The sequence below is a fragment of the Musa acuminata genome, chromosome BXJ2-2, assembly GCF_036884655.1.
Source record: "Musa acuminata AAA Group cultivar baxijiao chromosome BXJ2-2, Cavendish_Baxijiao_AAA, whole genome shotgun sequence".
Classification (NCBI taxonomy): domain Eukaryota; kingdom Viridiplantae; phylum Streptophyta; class Magnoliopsida; order Zingiberales; family Musaceae; genus Musa; species Musa acuminata.
In genome coordinates this window covers 29,704,612-29,725,956 of record NC_088339.1, presented here as the reverse complement: position 1 = coordinate 29,725,956, position 21,345 = coordinate 29,704,612, and the positions used below count along the sequence as shown (strand labels likewise).

The following is a 21,345-nucleotide window of genomic DNA, read 5'->3' as shown; positions in this document are numbered from 1 at the left end:
TCTGTAGACATGTTTCTCAAAAATGGACATCATGAAACATATACAGCTGATACGATCATTATGTTTGCTCAGTGCAATAGCAGTCCTTATTCACATCTATTTAACACTGTGGCAAAGAGCAACGTGTAACAAAGTTGATCACTCATTAGTATAGTTGTAGCTACAGGATAGCCACCCTGAGGAACATATGTACCTCCGGTATCAACCAATAGAACAGTAGGTCTACTTCACAATATTAATATTGGTGTGAAGAAAACATAGCCTCTATTTATCATGATTCTTGAAATATCCTCTATTTGCCATACTTTTGAGTTGGTTTCACCCTGTCGATCGAACCATGGGTGAATCGATCTAATCCCACATGTAAGATTTATAATATCAATTGTAATATTTTTAAATAGATTTATTATATTTTTGATGTAACTATCAAAATATTATAAATCTATTTAAAGATATTTTTAAAAAAATTAAATTAATTTATCTTATCGACATATTCAAATCGATTGATCGGATCAACCTAAGGATTAGTTCACCAAAAAGGACTGGAATTGCTGTTGTGTTGTGTCGACGGAGAATATGATAAAAAAATGGAATACCAATCGGAAAAAATGAATTTCTTGAAAAAAAAATATATATTATAAAATCATTACACTGATATTAATAATAAATAAATAAATAAATACATAATAGAGATCTAAGGGGTAGAGTGCTTTCAAGGATCTGATGGCAACACTTCCTCTTCCGCTGTTGTTTTCGCTAAAAAAAATAATTATCGAAAAAAGCGATTTGTGGGCCCCCACCGGTCTCTGTCGGGTAGATGGACGGGTAAACGAGGCGTGGGTAGTTGCACTTGTTCAAGTCAAAACGGCACGTGGTAATTTCTTTAGCTTTTTACGTGCATTATAGACCGCGAGATGATGCAGTTTTCGCGAGATAAGGTACATTTTTCGGACCACTGGCGACAGAGCCACCACGAGATGACCTCTATTGTCACTCGAAGCGTGCACATAATGACATTTACGCCCTCAACATCTCGTGGGCCCATCAAAAGCTCTGTGGGGTCAATATGGTCATTTCATGTGCATACGAACTCGACGAGGTGGAAACGCATGTGCGGGTGGCTGTGATGTTGTGCTACGCTGACGGCGTATTCAAGAGAAATCTGTGCTGGCAGTCTCAACGTCGTTGGGGGCGTTGAAATGTTGAAGGGTCGATGGCACTCGGTGCGTGCAATGGTGAGTGAGCCGAGAATAATGGCTCCGTCCGAGAGAGATTGGAGGCTATGGGTGTCATTGTCACATTCATAAAGAATGGATTACATCTGCTGGACCAGACAAACTATATCATGCATATCTTAGACGAACCATTGGCTAATCTATGAACGGAGATAGAGAGAGAGGGGTTGTGAACTTTGTATGGCACAGAAGCGGCCAGCACAACAGTGAGTCAAACCTAAGGAGAGCGGCGGTACCAGCATGGCCACTGAAGCAAGAGGGACAGTCCTCGAGCATAGGTAACCAAGGAAGAGGTTAAGCTATGGGTTTAGAGCCGAAGGGAACAAAGAACATCCAGTGAGACGAACATGGCACAAGATGATTGATTGCATGCACGAAACCAAGTGACTAGTTTGAGTCTTCTTTACTTGTTCAGAACACTACTGTACAGTTGATTTGCTTGGATGAGGTACTGTGTAATTCCACTTGATCCAGTGCGAAAGCTTATGGGAACAGCCATGAAGATAACACACACAGAAGCGAGAGAGAGAGAGAGAGAGAGAGAGAGAGAGAGAGAGAGATGGCCAAGAATGGCCTCAGAGAAGACGAAGTCCTTCAGCCCCGGCGACAAAAACAGAAGGGCAACAACAAAGAGGAGGGACGGAGAGAGAGAGAGAGAGATCAACAGTCCCATAAACGAGGGTCGAAGCTGGAAGGAACCAAAGCATCCGACCATTCCCACATCGGATCGGACGCCGAGTCGTAGAAATCGATCCCCGGACACGGCAACGAGTCGAGAGAGTCGTTGTGGTAGACGAACTCAGCGCCGGGATCGTCCGAGTCGAGGAACCACCCGCCGAGACGCGGCAGCTCCACGATCTCTCCCAGCTCGTCGTCGGCGGAGGGCGATGCCGCGGGGGCTGCCGGCAGAGATGTGACGGGTTCCGTCGCCGCGGCCTTGGCGGCGGCGGCCTGGATGTCGCGGGGTGAGAGGGAAGCGGGGCGGGGGAGGGAGGTGGCGAGCTCCGGGAAGTTGAGGATGGCGGCGGCACCCTTGATGCTGAGCGCGGCCACGTCGTGGGCGCGCGCCGCCATCTCCGGGGTCGTGAACGTCCCCAGCCAGATGCGCGACTTCTTGCGGGGCTCCCGGATCTCCGACACCCACTTGCCCCTGTTCCGCATACGCACGCCACGGTACACCGGGTGCCGGCACTGGTCGCGCAGCCCCTGCGCTGCCCCCTCGACGACCTTCTTGTCCACCTTCGACATCCGCGTCGCTTGCTGATGGAGAACCGGTGAAGGGGAGGATGAAGAAGGTGAGGACGGAGAGGAGTTGGAAGACATGGAATTGGCGCTGCTCTCGGCTTCGGATTGATTCGGAGGATGCGCCATTGGCGTCAAAAAGCGATCTTTTTGTTTGAGATCCGTGCTCTGCCCCACAAAGATGTAGCTGACGCCAAACGAAGTCGAAGACTTTGGTGTAAAGTTCAAGCGCTTATCTTCCATAGATAATGCTTATCTGAAAAAAGGATGCAGAATTAGGTACTACAGAATGCAGAAAGATCACATAGATGCTTCTGTAATCTAGTTGATGGATTTGAACTTACTTTTCGGTGGATCGGAGAACTATATAGATGTGGAAGGCTTCAGCTGACGTATTGACGGCCAGAGAAAGCTGCTGGTAAATCTATTCCATGACCAAGGCGATGACAAAGTTCTGATCTTTTTTGACCGACAAAGAAAGCTTGTCGGCGGAGAAGACAGTGGCAATTAGGATCTGAAATATCTGCTACGTGAAAGAAGAAAGAGGCCTGATTGCTGTTATAGTGTTTCCGAAGTGAGCAACAACAAGCAGTCGAGGACGGGAGTTCATGGAATCAAGCTCTTCTTATAGAAGGGGAGAAACAGGAGGAAGATGCATCATGAGAGAGGAAATGGCGAGGGGGTTTTAATATAGAGTATGGAGTAGAGAGAGAGAGAGAGAGAGAGAGAGAGAGCAGTTTCGGCTGGAAATCACCTACATAGCTTTCTTTACATTAAAACTCAGCATCTTTTCTATCATCTCTTTGTCTCCATTACCCATTACCCTCTCAAGGTAGGTAACTTCTGTCAGCCATGGCTACATCTCCCTCTAGATTAGAGGTTATAGATATTGTTCATCATGACTTGTGGACTTTGATGTTCTTGTTACTTCTACCTGTAACATAATTTATGATCAGATTCGAGACTCCTACAGTGGTCCTCCAAAGACAACTCACCACCATCTCGTTTGTGATATCCTAGCTAACATATTCTTTCAGATATATTGGATGCAGGGCAAGCTGTAGTGAATGACACACAGTGATTTCAACATGTTAATCTGCTGCATGATGTTGACTTCAAATGCAAGCTCTGGCAGTAAGAATTCTCCACCATGTTCCACGGTAACTGAGAAGAGATTGAAAGAAACGATGAGACAAAAGCTATGGGCATTCTGAAAGAGATAAGCCAAGGAAGAACCTTTTCATCCATTAAGATTCCAAGTTCCTCTTTTTAGCTGCAGTTTGACCCTATGAATCCTCTTCAATCTGCCGCTTCATTGATGACACTCGTGATGTGAAGGACTCACATCGACGATCCTAAAACACTCGACCTCTGAATGATCTCTCGATGACAGACGAATTATGATGCTAACATCCACAGTTTAAATGTAACATGCTCCCTATAGATGTCCGCGGTCATAGGGTCCTACACAAGAAATCTGTGATGGAAAATTGAGTTCCTTGTTCTGTTGACCTGCATGCAGCAGGTGTAAGAACTAAGCTGAGATTTCAGAGAAGGGGGGATGGTTGGAGATGGCTGATGCAAGTCTATTGGTGTCTGACCCAGTTGTGCTGTACATCCTCGTAGATAGGAGTTGTCGACAAGCACACCTCTCATTGCATTGCACTGCAGTGTAGGCAATAGGTGTAAGAACTTCTAATTATTAGGAGAAAAGAGTCAAACTGGTGGCATTCATTTATTCAGTAACAATCCAAAAGCTTAGTCTAATGTTTGGACATCATGCAATCAAGTCTACATGGACTTGATAAGACAAATAAATGTTATCCACATAAAAAATATGTTGCCTCCTCACAGCACAGACTTCAATTCTAAGTGTCCGTTAAGGAGTCAGCTAACAGCAAAGAGAGATGCATTCCTCAGGCTTCGACACTGTTTCTACTTTGCTTTACATGAAAAGCTTCCCCATCAAAGTTGCTGATGGTCAACAGTATAAGAATATGATGCATCAACTTTGAGAAATCAAAAATAGATTGAATTTGTAGTACATTGTGCTTCATGCAGGCAAGTCAAAATGGCAAAAACAACCAACCAATCAAATGTCAAGAACACTAATTTTTTATTCCCCCTAAACATCTCGGTTGCTAGCTGTATACATACAGAGAGTTAGCATAGGAGTTTGCAAACATCTTTCTTCTGAAAAAATAGTTTGAAAGATAACAAGCAACTTCTGCAGGTAAGCAGGGTTTGATCAACAGGAAATAATTTTACAGGTTGAGCACCATCAACCGGAACAGCAGGAAATGATTGCAGAGATTGATGAGGATGCCCTTCTTCAATAATAAGCCATCTGCCTATATTATCACTTCCGTAGATTTGCTTGTATATGGACAAAAGGAAGAGAGGGAAAGAAGAGTGGTTTCTCTGCCCTTCCGAGGTGTAGCACTAAGCTGAAGCGATAATTACATGATGAAGTAACAAAATCTGAAGCATAAGAAAGCAAGAGCTAGAGAAGTTTGGGCATGGAAGTCAAAAGCTTGGGTGTTGGATGCCCTGACCCATCGGTATGTGTAGGTTTGAGCTTTTGGATCCAATGGAGGAGCCGGTTTTTGTGATCTTGGCAATTCATGTTTGCAACAGTGTCGAGCGTGCCATTTTGAGCGAGAGCAGATTCAAATTGTTCTAATACCTTCACAATCTGCCAAAAGTCAGGTCTTTTGTCTGGTTGGAGTGCCCAGCATTGCTCGATCAAGGCTCGTAATGCATCCGGGCATTCAGGAGGAACAACAGGCCTCAAGTTCTGACAAGTACCGATTGAACACATTAGCAATGTACAAATTTCTGTAATTAACTACTAGCTTGCTACTATATTTCCTATGACAAATTTGAAAAGACATTGAGTTAGGAACCTAATGTTTCCTGAAATTAACTTAATACAATGCATAAATCATGGCAACAACAGTGTCCCTGATGGAACTATAAGTTTAACCAGAAACTATAAAGGAAACAACATTCAAGATACAGGTACACTGCTGGTGTACAAAATAGCTAGTTAAGAAAGAGAATGAATCAAAGAAGCATAAACAGTTATAAAGGAGATGAAAACAATTTGTCAAAAGAAAAGCGAGAAGCCACAAACATCAACTTAACCCCATTGACTAGTCTAGTGATTCCTATACCCAAATCCTGACAAAATTAAGTACATGGTTGAGAGATAAATTGTACCACGTTAAGAATCTGCACTTGTATCTCAAAAGACAAACTAAATGAAAGCTGAAGGGTGAAATGAAAAATTGATCTAGGGAACTAAGCTGTCGATCATTACATAGTAATCATGTGTTACGAGAAATAAATGGTTTGTGCTAGCTTCACGACACAATGTGCAAAAGATAAGATAATGAAATTGAAAAAAGAAAGAGGAAAGCACCTTATTAACCACTGCGAAAGCTGCCTGAATAGGTGTCATCTCCTCATAAGGGATCCTTCCCGTTGCCATCTCCCAGAGGACTAGCCCAAAACTGTAGACGTCAACTTTGTGGCCATAAGGCTTGTGTTTGATCATTTCAGGTGCCATCCAACGAAAAGTCCCAGGATCCTCTGCTAAAGCATCAAAATATGCCTCCTCGCAAGCTATTCCAAAATCGACAATTTTTACACAAAAGTCTTGATCGAAGAGAATGTTCTCAGGTTTCAAGTCTCGGTGAATGACACCTTGTGAATGAATGTACTCCATTCCTCGTGCAATATCTAGTGCAAATGCAATAAGTTTCTCAAGAGGAAGGGATTTGTGTTCGAGTTTGTGTAAGAATGCTCTCAAGGACCCTCCTGAAAGATATTCAGTGATTATGCAAAAGACGGACGGTTCTTTACATGCTGCTATCAGCTGCATCAAAGTAAATATATCATTAGGAAGGTGGACTATCACAATTACAACTGAATAACATTGTGACAATTCAAAAGGAAATGATATCGTCAGCATTGCCAACCTAGCAGAAGTCAAGGGAACAAGGAAAAACCTGTCATAATTAATACAATTAAAGTCATTGCTATAATCATACAATACCTTCTTCTGTCATGCAATCAAAATATCTTCCAGAGGTTGGACATCGGTTTTCATAAAATATCTGCTATCAAAGACTTTACAAACTATGCAAGATATATTCGGTACTCTTTCTGTAAAGCCAGCAAGTAGCCTTAAAACAAGAATTTACTTCTATTCTTCATAAAAAATGCAAGTAATATTAGGAAAGCTCTGATAATGTTTGCTAGAATGAGAATGTAAAAGTGTATAGAATATGAAAAATGTAGAAAGGAAAGAACTCCAAAAGTGTAAGTTGAGCCCCACAAAAGAGTGTCCTAGGTTTATACGGTAAGATCCATACATGGTATCCCATGGAAACAGATATAACAAATCACTTGCGAGAAATTTGGCCAGAAAACAGATCCGGTAAAATTAAGAGTTTGCAGAAGTCACGTATAAGAAGAACATCGATATTTGTTTTTTTAATATACATTTATTTTAATGCATATTTTCCTAGTGCAAAATCCAGAAATCATTTTAGTTCAGCATACAACTGATGCATCCAAAGCAAGATAAATTGTTTTCAAATCAATCTGGAGGCATAACTCGCTGACGAAGAAACTATAATAGAGGCACAGAGATAATCCGAGTACCTTTATTACATTCCGGTGATAGAGATGAGAGAGAAGGGTGACTTCCCTAGTAAATTGTTTCTCTAACCGAGCAGCCATCAGGCCGTTTTCGTCATCATCTGGTTGTGTAATGATCTTTACTGCGACTGGCCGATCTTTATAGATACCATGATGTAGCTTACTATGAGCTCCAGAAGCAAACCTAAGCCCAAGGTACAACTGGGAAAGATCAACCATCCATTCATGTAGAGTATCCACAGCATTTACCTTCCCCTCACCATGTTCAAAATAACTCGTCCATAAAGCCTCCTTCTGACTCTTATGCTTATCTGATGCTTTCACTAAAGAGAAGTGATTTAGAGGATTTGTCTCAGGAGGTGGTAAGTAACGAGGCACATGATGATCTCGCACTTCTCTCGAGAATAACTTGCCAAAGACACCCTTGTCTGATCCTCTCCTCCTAGGTGGTGGAGTTGAGAACCTCCTCTCATTAGCCCTAGCTTCCTTAAAGACATCTGAAAGGGTGGTTGTCGGAAGAGGAGAAATTGATCTCTGTTTCAGTTTATAATTCTGCCCATTCCTATAAGAAAAATGACCAGACTTCTGAGAATCAGAATCTAGTTGAGCCTTAACTGAAGTCCTAGATACAGAAGTTGTGCCAGAAATCGAGCCCCTCGCACTCAGCCTTCGATCTACATCTCGCTGAAAAGTGAAGGTAGAAGATCCCGAACTCAGAGTCTCTGGGCTCACCTTAGATTCTCGATCAACAGGAAATGAGAAGTCAGAGAACTCTAAATTCCTCAACGTCTTGAACTTCAGATTGGGATGCTTGCCCATCTTAGGAGAAATTAAAGATTCTCGCATTGAATTCATCGCATTTGCCCTTGGTTGTTGATCAGAGTTCACAGAAGCAGGACTTTTCGAGCTTGGCTTGCCTGCTTCTGATCCATGATGGCTATCCTCTAGCAATTGTAATGATGGCAAAGTAGTAGAATGAGAAATTGTGCCTGTTTCCTTTGGTCCTGCATCTCGATTGACTGGCAATGAAATTGATGCCAATTTTGATGCTTCTACAGTCCTTTTCGGCTTCAATTCCAGATTACTTTCGGATCTGACAAGCAATGGGATCGAGGGGAGCTTTGAAGAATCTAACCTGTGGTAAACCGTATGAGAAAACTTTGCCCTCCTCACCCAAGAGCTTCCCTCTTCCTCCATTACTGTCGACCAATTAACACACCTAATGAATCAAATTTCGGCAGGAAACCGCAGGAATCATATCCAAAGCAGCTACGGAAACGCTTTCGGATCTCCAGTTTGTTCCACATCAAAACCTGACATCAACCAATCCGATTGAAGAACTCGAAAAGCGAAGACTTCGACGATGCCCTGCACCAGATGAATCCTTCCACAACTAAACGAAATCAGAGCTCCACTGGCAGGAGAAGATGCGATCCCAACCTCTCATACACCTTTCGGAAAACCTATAAAGAAAGGAAGCAAGCAATTCAAAGAACCAATTTTTTAAGGAAAAAGAAAAGAAGAGGTCCTACGCCATGATCAGAAGCAAACACGCCGTCGTGGTCATCATCATCTTATCATAGACATATAAAAGAAAAAAATCGCTCATTTTCGTCGTCAAATCTACACCAAAAAGGATAAAAAAAGTTTCCTTTTCAGCATCAGTGACAGGGAAAAAGAGGTATAATAACACAAAGAAGTCATTCGATTAACAGAGCCGAAAACCTCAAAATCGTTCCTTTCGCAAAAGAACCCACGGATAATCAACGAAATGATCATAAAAAAAGGCCCCTTTACCGTGGCCTCCGGCTGTCAATATCCCAACGGAAGGGGGAAAACTATGGAAGGCGAAGCCGACGAGAAAAAATCACAAAGGGAAAGTACTAGACAACCTCCAAAGAGGAAGCCAAACGTCCAACGGCACGCATCCGCCTATGGAGAGTTCCCTCACACGGTGCTTACAAGCGGCCGCCCTTCCGCCGCCGCCGCCGCCGCCACCACAGAAGCCAAACGCGGGAAGACGGAGAGAGAGAGAGAGAGGAGGAGGAGGTGGCGATATCGTACGAAACGGACGCCATCACAGTCGTTTTGCCGTTAATTTATGTTTTCGCGAATAAGCCCTTCAAAGGAACGTTTTCACATCGCCGTCCACATTTCCATAGAACTTTTACGCAGAAAGCCCACTAAGATAAACTAATCAGCATCTATTAATGCAAAAACAAAAAGAGATATATGTAATACATATATAATTTCTTCGAGAGACTCCTATGATGAGAATATGGTATAAATCAAGATCTATCAATGCATATTATTTTGGATTTCAAGTGTGTATATATAAATTAATTATGGAGGTACGATGAATAAATGAGGGTGTCAATTGCAAATATAAATTTGTAATGGTGGCTCGATACAAAACGAGTTGACCTTATTATTCTTTGGCGGTGCTGCGGTGGGGCCCGTTTATGGCGTGAGGACAAAAGAAAAGAAGCAACGCAAGGAGAATTTTAGAGGAGGAAGGAAGAGTCTCGGTCAGAGAAGTGGCTTGGTAATCCTTCTCTCTACCTCTTTATGGATGACAAGGATGGAAATTTCAATCCGATTTGATCAATTATGATGCAAAAGGGGATGGAATTGAGATTTAATTTCAAAAGGATGAATGAGATGCTGAATAGTATCACTTAATTCTTATATATATATATATATATATATATATATATATATATATATATATATATATATATATATATATATATATATATATATATTTCTCTATTGTTTGACTTCAAACGAACGGGCTGGATGTTTCTCTTAAAGAAAGGGTGGAGTAATTGTTCTGAGTAAGTCTGGAATGAGCTCCTCTCGACCAATCCTTCTCAATTATTCTCTTTACTTTTCTCTCTTTTTGTATCAAAAAACAACTACTATTTTGCTCTTTTCTCTATGAATTACCGAGGGACTCCCGAAGACTTAGCGACCCGACTTACTGAATGAGGCTACGTGAGAATGGGAAGGAGTCAATCATCGAGTGACTGGCTAACTCTCCTCTTTACGTGTTTTAGTTTCCTTGTTTTTCGATAAAAGGTCCCATTCTTCAATTCATGATCTTTCCTCTTAACCGTATTATTATCTTGAAACTGAGTAAGATCCGGATTCTTCTCTTGCTTCAAAGCCTAAGTCTTCTGGAGCCTCTTATTCTTCTTAGGAAATAGTAAGTAAGTCGGAACAAGATCTAGACTTTTCTGGATTATTTGTGATTTGAGAATTGGTGATTTGATTGTTTTTCTCATCCCATTGGATTCTTACTGGATGTCATAGTTCTCTAAGTGGTCCAGAAGTAGCGAAAGCCCTAGTTCTGAGTTTCAATACTGTTACCGATAAGGAGGATGTTTACTATGAGTAATAAAATGAATGAAATCAGAAAACGAACCCCCTTTTCCAACCTTCTTTCTTGCTTTCTGGATTTACCTTCTTTCTTGATTGATTTCCTTCCCATGCCTTAACCTTACTTTCGAACTGCTTATAAATAGGATTCCACAAAACAGGGCGTTACTTTCCACTCTATTCTGTTGCAGTGGATGTAGGAGTTTCAGAGATAACCCCAAATGTATGGCATTCAAATTGCCTTCCGGGAACCCAGTGCAATTCCCAGTGGTTTTTGGTCCCTTGCTCCCGCTAGCTTAGTCTTTCAAGCAGACAAGAAACAGTAAGTTGTTAACTACTTATCAGCAATAAACCCTAGGAACGGGTGCATTCGAGTAACTCTTAACTCTACTCAATACCATCTCAAATAGAAAGACGGAGAGAAAGATGGCAGGCACTACACTAGAAAAAGCAAGGAAGCACGGAACCAAGGTCCTTATATATATATATATATCGATTTGCGTAAAATGCCTACCAAGTGCGCCATGCAATTGAATGCATTAAGTTTAAGCATTTCACATTCAATACTTTGGTTTGATTTGATGGATTAAATAGTTAATTTTAAAAAAACAATGGGTAATTTTTTAAAAAAATCTTTTATTTTCATAAATTCTCAATTAATGCCCTTTTTATTTATTCTTGTAAAATATTTTTTCCTACAAGACAATATTACTTCTCGTCTCCACCCCTCATCGCCTCGTCATCCTCATCTCCCCACCCCTTTTCCACTATCCTTCTTCCCCATCGCCTCTCTTGCCTCTTCCTCTATCATCGTTCACTAACAACCTATCAATGTGTCCAGGTTTGACTCAACCTTCGCTACCACCCCTTCGCCAAAGTCGCCAAAGTCAACGACGAGGGCGATGGGGCAAAACAAGACCCTTAGTGACCTCCTTCCCCTCACTCTTGTTCGCCAAGTCCTCACCTCTCCTCTGTTGTTACCATCGTGAGAAAGGAGGGTTTCATAGACGTATGGGGGCATGATCATCTTTGATTTCCTTATATCAATGACAACAACATTTCATAAGGTGATGGTGGAGAACTTATGATCGGAACTTGAGTTAGGGTGATGATGGAGCACTTATGATCGGAACTTGAGAAAGATATGTAGAAGAGTAGGAGGTGTCGAAGATGAGTAGAGGTCAAGGATGATGACAACTTTGAGGCTAGTTCGCATAGGCCTAGGCCATGACTTCACCGCAATTAGCTCACACAAGCTCAGGCCACGACTGGCTTAGACAAGCCCAAGTTGCAACTAACTCACATAAGCCCAATCACCCTCTCGAGAGATCGCCCATCTTAGCCACCGCAACAATATCGATGAACGAGGAACAAAGACGACGGAGTGAGGGCGGAGGCAATGGATGAGAGCATGACGACAACAACAAACAAGGGACAGAGGCAAGGAATAATAGCAACAACCAATGTGGCGAAGGCCATGAGCAATGTCATCTTTAAATAAAAAAAATGCTCTACAAAAATAAATGAAAAAGGGACACTGACTAGGAATTAATGAAAATAAAATATTAAAAAAAATCCAAAAAACAATTTGTCTACCCATGGCTTATTAATCATTGAAATCCTTTGAATGATGGATCACAATTATTGGTGACCAGATAAAAGTAAAGGCTGTCATCCCAATATACTCATTGAGCCCAAAGCCCAAAAGTCTAAGACCAATGGGCCTTTGGGAAGCATCAGAAGAAGACCTCATCACCCGCGCTAAGTTTTCCTACTAAAGCACACGTTATAATTGATATAATCAACCATTTAAGCCAAGAAAAGCTATGCAGGTTGAGAAAGCTATGAATCTATGATGGGATAAACACAAAATCTTCATTTATTGTGAGAAGAATCGACAATATTACTCAGATAAGGAAAGAGCATAGAACACGAGGACGATATGTATCGATCTAACAAAGCAAATCATGCATGAGAATTGAATCAACTTACGCCAAAAGGCACCACCAAGCAGATTCACCAAGCTCGGCACACGAACATTTGTAAAAAGTCAGACAAAATAATTCAACGGATGATGAGGAGGACGTCGGCGATGAGGATTCGAGCAAAACACCCATTTCCTACAAGAAACTTATCACTAGGAATGACTGAGTGTCATTTCGGCTTTGTGATAAATAGAAATAACTTTCAAGGCACACAAAAGCCTACGATTACATACACAATGACAAATGAACTGACAAAAAGTGTTGAAACATGCTATGATAGTAACTAAATGGCAGTCAAGACTCGGGCTTCACAATCCTTCACATATGTCTCGGTTTTCCTTGGGGTTTCCAAATATAAGCAAAGATTCAAGAGTGCAGATCCCAAAAATACAGAAAATCATGTTTATGCATTAGTTGGCAAATCATCCTCTGGCTATTATTAATTGTTTTACCTTTGTGGTATGTTTGCATACTCAACAGATTGAAGTAATTAAAACTTTGCTTGGATAACAGATAGCTTGTCTAAAACCATGTAGTATACAACAAGAAAAAATATTGATGATTTGAGTCTTAAATCTCAACTAAACAGTATGAGATTCATCTATTAGGCAGATAAACGTATAATGAGGAAAATTTTGGTTCAAACATGAATCTAATTATTTAAATTCAGTATCATGCTTGATAATACCAAGTATCCCTCTCTTTGACCTAGACATGCTTACAACTAGGTAAATGCCAGCTTTAAACCGGATGATAGATCCTATGTACAGAAAAGGAAGAAGAAAAAAAAAACCATAAGTTTTCATTTGTTATGAATGCATTGTATAGACTGCCAAAATTAATCTAATTTTCTTCCATGCTTGATGAACTCAAACTGCAACATTAGTTAAACAAATTCTAGCAAAGTACTTTTTGCAAGTTATAACACTCAAGGGGGCTTTCTAACTTTGTGTTAGCACATCCAGTATAGTTTCGTTTAACACAACAAAGATTGAGCACAAACAGTGAAACAAGCACATCCAGAAAGACATATAAACCCTTCTAATCGAGGAATACCTAATATGGTCAACAACAACTGTTCTCAGAACAGTTTGGTTTGAAGGAGTTTCAATCTTCTGCCAATGTATGTATTTTGCTTTTGGAAATGATCTCCCTTGTTACAGTTTTCGCTGTTGGCTTCATGAGAGCCTCTTGAGATAATCTTCAGAGCAATATATAACAAGTCCCAATAGAGCCTAACTATTTTGAACGTTTCTTTAAAAAGAATGAGCCACAAGATTCATTGATCAGCTCATATTATAGTTTTCTGTCTGTAAATAAGAGCTCATATATCATTGATCAGCTCATAAAAGAATGAGCCACAAGATTCATTGATCAGCCACAAGATTCATTGAGCCACAAGATTCATTGATCAGCTCATATTAGACTCAAACCAGTCAAGAATACCATCTGTCTCAAAACTGGTCATTTCATGCAAAGCAAATGCAAGGTTCAATTCCTCCCCAATGTGATTAAGCAATTCATAGTTTTCTGGGATAATGTTCCTTTGAATAAGAGCTTCCTTCCACTGAGTTTGTCGCCCGTCAGTATTCATAAACCCATTTTCATCAATAAATCCTTTCTCAGAAAAAAGATGATACATTTTGACAGACAATGTCTGGTTTATCCCTGGAATCCTGTTGGAGAACAAGTCTGGAGACAAAGGAAACTGCATACACCTAATCTCCTTGACAAGAACGCCATTCTGTCTCAAAGTTTTCATGTTCTTTTGTATCTTTTTCATTGTATTACGGTCCTTAGGCATGTGAACAAAAAGTGTGGGTGGGTAGTCCTTTGGCACACCAGCAGATGCAAATACTCCTTCTGCAATCATAATTGAGAGGCTTCTGAATCTCATCTCAGCAGCAAGCGCAGAAACAAAATACCCACCAGATGAAGCCCCCATGGCCATGATGGGAAGCTTCCCAAGCTTATTCTTTTCGATCCACCATTTGATGATCCACTTGATGGCTTCCGTTTCCTCAAACGACCAGCATCTACCCAAACTAGATATGGTTAGGACAGCAAATTTTCGTTCCAGAGCACGAAGCACAAAGATCCTCTCTTCGGGCAACCCAGTGCAGTTTGGGCAGCCTGGGTACTTGTCCCAGAAGTTGGAAGCTCGGACACCGCAACCATGAGCAATGAAAAGAGCGGCCTTGGGCGAATCGGGGATTTGCCAAATGACATCGGTGCCATTCATGAGCTCCAAAGATGGCCTGAATCGGACAGAAGACTGAAAGCCGGCATTTTTGTGCTTCAAAAGATCAGATGAAGGGTTTGGTTTTTCTCTGTTGATCAGAATGCAGGTGACAGCAATTAGGGTTAGTGATGCAAGGGCCACTGCACGCCATTTCTGAGCCCTGTAAAATTGGTTGCTTGAGTTGTGCAATCGACTCGACATCGCTGGCATCATGAAGATTAGCGAAGAATATGTTAATAATCCTATTCACTTGGCATCAGGAAATCAAAGCAAGCATCATTAGAAGGAAATGGGAATCCCTCAGAAGCCTTTCAACGATCAGACGCATTCACATCAAGGAAAACAAACATGGATTTCGAACAAAGGGGAAGCCTACTGGTTCGCAATCTAAACCTTAACTCAAATAGATAAGAGCAAAATCTAATCACTCTATACTAGTCAAAGATCTCATTCAGGAAGCCAAAAACAGATAGAAAAAGAGGTATTTTCCAGATCACCGAAACAAATCATACTGCTAAAGAGGTAAAAATGAGATCTGGAGGTTTCTGAAAGAATTGCGACGGCACAAAGGAACTGAATGCATAAAGGACTACAATCTCACCAGTTTCTTCTGGATCTGTCGACGTTGTTAGAGCAAAACCCTTCCTTCGGAGGGGATTTCGATGGTAACGATGTAGTTCGGGCTGAGCTGAAGGAACGGGCTCGTCGTTCGCCTAATCCACCAGGTTGAAGCAGCAGGGAAGACCGATGATCCGGCTAATGGCTCCAAGAGCAGCTCATACTCAGAGAGGTGGTGTCGTCTTTCTCGCTGCCACATACGTGGAGCCACCACTCGTACGCTCGACTTATACCCACTTATATTTGACTTCCACTGATGCTGTGGGAAACAACTTTGAGTCGTGGCCTCGGGACCGACGCGGTTCGGTTCGGATCCGGACGACGGAGATCTCCCTGGGTGTTCCTCGATGGCCGTCTCCTCAGGGTAGGAACTCCTCGCCTGCGTGTCCGACGGGGACCTTCGGCTTCGCACCTGCACAAAGGTTGGGTCGGGGTGCTCAGCCCAACCCCTCCGACGATCAAGTTAGATGATTGTGGAGGGGATTTCAAGAGAAGAAATATTTTTAGTGTCTCTGTCCCCCTCTCCCTTCTCTCTGATGAACGAAAGGGTATTTATAGGGAAGCTTACTGTTGTTTGATGTGCCCGCCTGTAGGAGGCAGGCTGATAGCGTCTGACATGGGCGTTGGCGTGGCGTGAAGAACCGAGCCTGGGTAGGCGTTAGTGCGCCTCGACCGGTGTTTCGGTTCGGTTGACCGAGTGCAGTCGCGTCGATCGAGGCATGAGGCGTCAGCTGACGTCAGCCGAGTCTTATCATAATTACTATCCTCATCATATTCCCCCCGAAAAGAAGCTATGCGTCGATCGTTGTAACGGGAGTCCGAGGCATGGCTTTAGCTTTCAGATGGGCTGGACGCGCTGGTGTGTCTCGGGGACATGAAGCTGAGGAGCCGAGGAGCACGACGCAGGCGGGTTAGCCATGCAAGTGTGATCTCGGGAAGCATGGGACCGAGGAGCACGACGCAGGCGGGCTGACTGCGCAGGTGTGATCTCGGGGAGCATAGAGCCGAGGAGCACGACACAGGCGGGTTAACCGCGCAGGTGTGATCTCAGGAAGCATGGGACCAAGGAGCCGAGGAGCACGACGCAGGCGGGCTGGCCGCGCAGGTGTGGTCTCGGGGAGCATGGAGCCGAGGAGCACGACGCAGGCGGGCTGGCCGCGCAAACGTGATCTCGGGAAGCATGGAGCCGAGGAACACGACGCAGGCCGCGCAGGTGTGATCTCGGGGAGCATAGAGCCGAGGAGCACGACCCAAGCGGGCTGGCCGCGCAGGTGTGTCTCGGGGAGCATGGAGCCGAGGAGCACGACGCAGGCGAGCGAGCTGCGCAGGTGTGTCTCGGGGAGCATGGGGCCGAGGAGCACGATGCAGGCCGCGCAGGTGTGGTCTCGGGCATCATGCGACCGAGGAGCATGACGCAGGCGGGCAGGCCGCGCAGGTGTGGTCTTGGGCATCATGTGGCCGAGGAGCACGACGCATGCGAGCTGGCCGCGCAGGTATGATCTCGGGGAGCATAGAGCCGAGGAGCACGACGCATGCGAGCTGGCCGCGCAGGTGTGTCTCGGGGAGCATGGAGCCGAGGAGCACGACGTAGACGGGCTAGCCGCGCAGGTGTGTCTCGGGGAGCATGGGGCCGAGGAGCACGACGCAGACCACGCAGGTGTGGTCTCGGGCATCATGCGGCCGAGGAGCACGACGCAGGCCGCGCAGGTGTGGTCTCAGGCATCACGCAACCAAGGAGCACGATGCAGGCGAACAGGTCGCGCAGGCATGGTCTCGGGCAGTCTATGGCCGAGGGACGTGGCTCGGGCCGAGAGGCTGCCCTGAGGGGGGCTCGGCAATTTATGGCCGAGGGACACGACTCAAGCGGGCAGGCCGCCCTGAGGTGGACTTGGCAGTCTTCGGCCGAGAGATACGGGTCGAGCCAAGCCATGTAGATACAGAAGGGGGTTAGGTTGAAGCTAACCACGAACCGGGAGGCAGTCAAATAGGTACTGAACCTTCGCTCGGAAGGAACTGAGGCAGGGCCTCGATTTCTTTTCATGAGGACTACATCAGGTAGCTACCGCGGGTGCTTGACCTCTCTTATGGAGCCCATTGCCGGAAGTCGTCCCTTCTCTTCACGGCCGCCTAGGCCTCCGCCGCGATGTACCGGTTAGCCCGCTGGAGCATCTCTGGCACCGTGGTGAGAGGTCGCTTCGCGAGGGACTAGAGGAATTTGGAAGGTCGCAGGCCTATCATAAACGCCTGCACTAATAGAGAGGGGTGAGTGTCCGGCAAACCCCGAATTTGCGTGGCAAAGCTATCCACAAAATGTGAGAGGGGCTCGTCCTCCCTTTGTTTGAGTCTGAGGAGCAGTGCCGCGGAAGGCTTTGGTCGTGCATAGGCTACGAAGTGGAGCTCAAAGTCATTGGCGAGCTGGTCGAAGGAAGTGATAGTCCCGGTCTTCGAGCCGTCATACCACGCGTGGGCCGACCCTCTCAGAGTGGTGGGAAACGCTATGCACATCAGGGCATCAGAGGTTCCGTATAGCACCATTTGGGTGCGAAAAGTAGCTACATGGTCCGTCGAGTCGGCGGAGCCATCGTAAGCGTCTAGAGAGGGGAGCTGGAAGTCCAGGGGGACTGTCAGATCCCGTATCACGGGCGTGAAGGGAGACCCTTAGTGTGCGTCCTCCCCGAGCTCTCCCTTGGACCTGCGAACCTCTTTCTGCACCTCATCGAGTCGCTGGCTGACGAAGCGCAACTGGGCCCGCAGGGAGTCCGAAGAGAGTGCCTCGGGTTCCGAGCGGCCACTCGGGTTTGCCATTATTGGATCCTCGAGTGGGGCCGGATGGACCCGAGGCGAAGCGGGGGCTCCGGAAGTGTCGTGTGGGCCCGAACGGGCACCTTGCGTTGTCGTAGTGGTTCGATCGCAGGTGGGTGCGTCGGATGAGAAACGAGCGGGATAATGGTTTGCACCATTTCCATTAGAGCTCGGACTTGATGGGCGAGGTCCTGAAAGGCCTCGGGTGACACGGGCGTTGAGTCGGCTGGGGCGCCGTCGGGCGACGACAAGCCCGAGTCGTTGAATATTCGCCAATATCGTTCAGAGGTCGTGGCGGGGTGTTCGTCATGATGGTCTCCGTGCGGAGGATGTTCCCCCGAGGCTTCGGTCGGGTGTGACCTCTCAGCCGTGGGCTCATCTGAGCCGCTCGGGTGATCACCCGACATTCCGGGCCCTCCTTCAAGCCCCAATCTGTTGTGGGAAACAACTTTGAGCCGTGGCCTCGGGGCCGACGCGGCTCGGTTCGGGTTCGGACGACGGGGATCTCCCTGGGGCGTTCCTCGAGCCTGCGGGGTCGGTCTTGTGCGACGTCCGATTGGGACGGTGTGGCCGTTTCCTCCGGGCAGGAACTCCTCGCCTACGCGTCCGGCGGGGACCTTCGGCTTCGCACCTGCACAAAAGTCGGGTCGGGGTGCTCGGCCCGACCCCTCCGACGATCAAGTTAGATGATTGTGGAGGGGGTTTCAGGAGAAGAAGTATTTTTAGTGTCTTTGTCCCCCTCCCCCTTCTCTCTGATGAACGAGAGGATATTTATAGGGAAGCTTACTGTTGTTTGATGTGCCCGTCTGCAGGAGGCAGGCTGATAGCGTTTGACATGGGCGTTGGCGTGGCGTGAAGAACCGAGCCTGGGTAGGCGTTAGTGCACCTCAACCGGTGTTCCGGTTCGGTTGACCGAGTGCAGTCGCGTCGATCGAGGCGTGAGACGTCGGCTGATGTCAGCCGAATCTTATCATAATTACTATCCTCATCAACTAATATTTTGTTATTAAATAGCTTTTTAATTCATTTACTTATTTTTAGAAAGAAAAAAACTCATATACATTTTTTACTCTCTTTAGCCATTTTATGAGAGGGTGGAAGGTCGCAACAGAGTAAGCAGAGAGGGTCAAGCGTCCCCCGACGTTCCGGTACCTCCCGCCTCGCTTTTGTCTCCCGGTCGCGCGACTACTGCAAAGCCACCACCTACCTCCCACCTCACCTTCGCCGCGTCTCTGTCGACTCCTCGTCGATCACACCTTGCAGCCACCGCACTGTCCCCATGCAAGTGACAGCTACCGCTACCTTCGGCATCAACATGAAAGACAGCGGCCGTCGCAATGGCGGCCAGCACCAGCAGCGTCACCGCCATGGAGGAGGAGGAGGGGGCCAGCGGTCGCCCCCTTCGTTTTGAAGACTTACTGCATCGTGGAATACGCGCCTCCACCGACGCCGTGATCGCCTGGGGCCGCGACGGCAAGCTTCGCGGTCGTCGACCCCTTCGCCTTCTCGCGGAGCCTCCTCCCGAGAACTTCAGGCACAGCAACTTCTCCAGCTTCGTCCGGCAGCTCAACACTTATGTCAGTATAGCCTTACGCGCCGTATCATGAGGAGGAGGAGTGTGTACTCGCTTGGCCTATGTGTTGTTGAATGCAGGGGTTTCGGAAGGTGGATCTGGGTCGGTGGCAGTTCGCGCACGCCTCGTTCCTGAGAGGACAGACGCATCCGTTAGTGCAGATGGTGCGGAGGAACAGCGGCTGTGGGAAGGAGGAGGAGGTTGAGGAGAGGGTGACGGCGGAGTTGGTGAGGCCGATCCAGGAGCAGCGGAGGGTCGAGGAGAGAGTGGAGAGGATGTGGAGGAGAGTGCAGGAGATGGAGGCAGATGCTGGCTTTCCTGGTCAACATGGCTGGGGACTCCAAGCTGCTCAACGCGACCGATGGACGGGAGAAGCGAGCTCGGTTTCGATCGGACGACGACGAGAGGACGGTGGAGATGGAAGATGGAGCTGGTTCTTGGCAGCTCGATGGCCAGGGGGTGGTGGTGGGAGATGGAGTTTGGAGGGGTGGAGAACGGGTGTTATGTTGCACATCAGGTCTCCGGCACATCGATAGCCAGAAGTGTGCTTCTCTTCTTATTATTTTCCCCCGGCATCCTTAGTATTTGAGATCTTAGGTTTAAGAAATTTATATTAAAATCTCTATAATTATATAAGTAAAACATCTAACTTCATTTATCCTCACATCGTCAGTTTACCGATAAAAATATAAAAATAATAGACAAAAAATATAATTTTAACGTCGTAGTTATGTTTTTGATGATAACAGACAATGACACCATTGGGGGTCATGGGTAGCACGCTCTACATCTACATTGATATCGCTCGACAACTACATCGACACCAACACAAATGTAGAGCAACTCAACATCTACATCAGCACTGATGCAGACACAAAGCAGCACCACTCTTCCCCGTATCATTATTGGTGCCTACGCAGATGCAAAGCAACACCAATTTGCATCTATATCTATGTCGACACCGATACAAATGTTGAGCGACGCTCTGTATCTCCATCTATATCAACATTAACACAATTGCACAACAGCACCAACGTAAATACAAAGAGTCGACATCTACGTTATCCTCATTCTCCTCTCCCTTTGTCTCACCTCTTGCTGTCGCTCTCCCTTTTCATCCATAACAATCACCTGTGGCCCTCCAATAACGTAATTGTTCGTCACCATAAAAAACGTAATTGAAATATTGAGATTATCTTTTAGCCATCGTTTTCATGCTACCATCAATAAAACCGATAGTGTTAGAGTAAATGAAATTATATATTTCACTTTCATAATCATAGAGATTTTAAAATATATTTTTTAAATATAAAAATTAGAATTTTAATATAAAATTTTTAAATGTAAGAACCTGAATAGTAAAGAGATAATTAGCCCACTTCTTCCCATGCTCTTTCATCTTCTTTTTTATGTTGCAGGACCCATGCAAATAAATCTGTGCAATTTACTGTGTTCTTATGGTACATGTAATTTACCATCTCATCAAAATCAAACGAGGAGTTGCTGCAGCAACACGAGAACCAACCAACAAACCTGTATTAGATGCTTATTGGGGAGTTCTGCTACAATGAACTCTTAATAGATTTGAGTTACCTGCAT

The 21,345-nt window shown here is 45.2% G+C and overlaps 4 protein-coding genes across 6 annotated transcripts; 1 reads left to right on the top strand and 3 right to left on the bottom strand.

Moving 5' to 3' along the window:
• Positions 1-1,597: 1,597 nt before the first annotated feature.
• On the bottom strand, positions 1,598-3,476 carry LOC135605936 (ethylene-responsive transcription factor TINY-like). The gene is made up of 2 exons (XM_065096570.1): positions 2,822-3,476; positions 1,598-2,733 (listed from the first exon to the last, which is right to left on the bottom strand). The coding sequence occupies exon 2, from the start codon at positions 2,718-2,720 to the stop codon at positions 1,896-1,898; it is 825 nt and encodes a 274-aa protein (XP_064952642.1). The 5' UTR covers positions 2,721-2,733; positions 2,822-3,476; the 3' UTR covers positions 1,598-1,895.
• A 1,098-nt stretch (positions 3,477-4,574) lies between these two features.
• LOC135583712 (serine/threonine/tyrosine-protein kinase HT1-like) lies at positions 4,575-9,198 on the bottom strand. Of its 3 annotated transcripts, none has more exons than XM_065096568.1 (4): positions 8,943-9,198; positions 7,149-8,608; positions 5,902-6,357; positions 4,575-5,274 (listed from the first exon to the last, which is right to left on the bottom strand). In XM_065096568.1, exons 2-4 carry the CDS (start codon positions 8,340-8,342, stop codon positions 4,981-4,983), a joined length of 1,944 nt encoding a protein of 647 aa, XP_064952640.1. In that variant the 5' UTR covers positions 8,343-8,608; positions 8,943-9,198; the 3' UTR covers positions 4,575-4,980. The 3 variants fall into 3 exon arrangements, with proteins under 3 accessions (XP_064952640.1, XP_064952639.1, XP_064952641.1); XM_065096567.1 differs by having other exon boundaries at positions 9,038-9,198; XM_065096569.1 differs by lacking the exon at positions 8,943-9,198 and adding an exon at positions 8,678-8,779.
• A 4,339-nt stretch (positions 9,199-13,537) lies between these two features.
• LOC135605935 (uncharacterized) lies at positions 13,538-15,570 on the bottom strand. The gene is made up of 2 exons (XM_065096565.1): positions 15,355-15,570; positions 13,538-14,956 (listed from the first exon to the last, which is right to left on the bottom strand). Exon 2 carries the CDS (start codon positions 14,952-14,954, stop codon positions 13,923-13,925), a length of 1,032 nt encoding a protein of 343 aa, XP_064952637.1. The 5' UTR covers positions 14,955-14,956; positions 15,355-15,570; the 3' UTR covers positions 13,538-13,922.
• A 3,940-nt stretch (positions 15,571-19,510) lies between these two features.
• Positions 19,511-20,282, top strand: LOC135604848 (heat stress transcription factor C-2a-like). Its single transcript, XM_065094502.1, has 2 exons — positions 19,511-19,750; positions 19,827-20,282. The coding sequence occupies exons 1-2, from the start codon at positions 19,511-19,513 to the stop codon at positions 20,280-20,282; spliced, it is 696 nt and encodes a 231-aa protein (XP_064950574.1).
• The last annotated feature ends 1,063 nt before the right edge of the window (positions 20,283-21,345 follow it).

What these genes read in the sequence shown, in the direction of transcription:
- LOC135605935 (XM_065096565.1), bottom strand. Translation starts at nt 14,954, where the DNA reads ATGTCGAGTCGATTGCACAACTCAAGCAACCAATTTTACAGGGCTCAG.
- LOC135605936 (XM_065096570.1), bottom strand. Translation starts at nt 2,720, where the DNA reads ATGGAAGATAAGCGCTTGAACTTTACACCAAAGTCTTCGACTTCGTTT.
- LOC135604848 (XM_065094502.1), top strand. Translation starts at nt 19,511, where the DNA reads ATGGCGGCCAGCACCAGCAGCGTCACCGCCATGGAGGAGGAGGAGGGG. An exon ending in TCCGGCAGCTCAACACTTAT is followed by an intron (nt 19,751 to 19,826) that starts GTCAGTATAGCC and finishes TGTTGAATGCAG; the next exon opens with GGGTTTCGGAAGGTGGATCT.
- LOC135583712 (XM_065096568.1), bottom strand. Translation starts at nt 8,342, where the DNA reads ATGGAGGAAGAGGGAAGCTCTTGGGTGAGGAGGGCAAAGTTTTCTCAT. An exon ending in ATCACCGGAATGTAATAAAG is followed by an intron (nt 6,358 to 7,148) that starts GTACTCGGATTA and finishes ACTTTGATGCAG; the next exon opens with CTGATAGCAGCATGTAAAGA. An exon ending in CTTTCGCAGTGGTTAATAAG is followed by an intron (nt 5,275 to 5,901) that starts GTGCTTTCCTCT and finishes GGTACTTGTCAG; the next exon opens with AACTTGAGGCCTGTTGTTCC.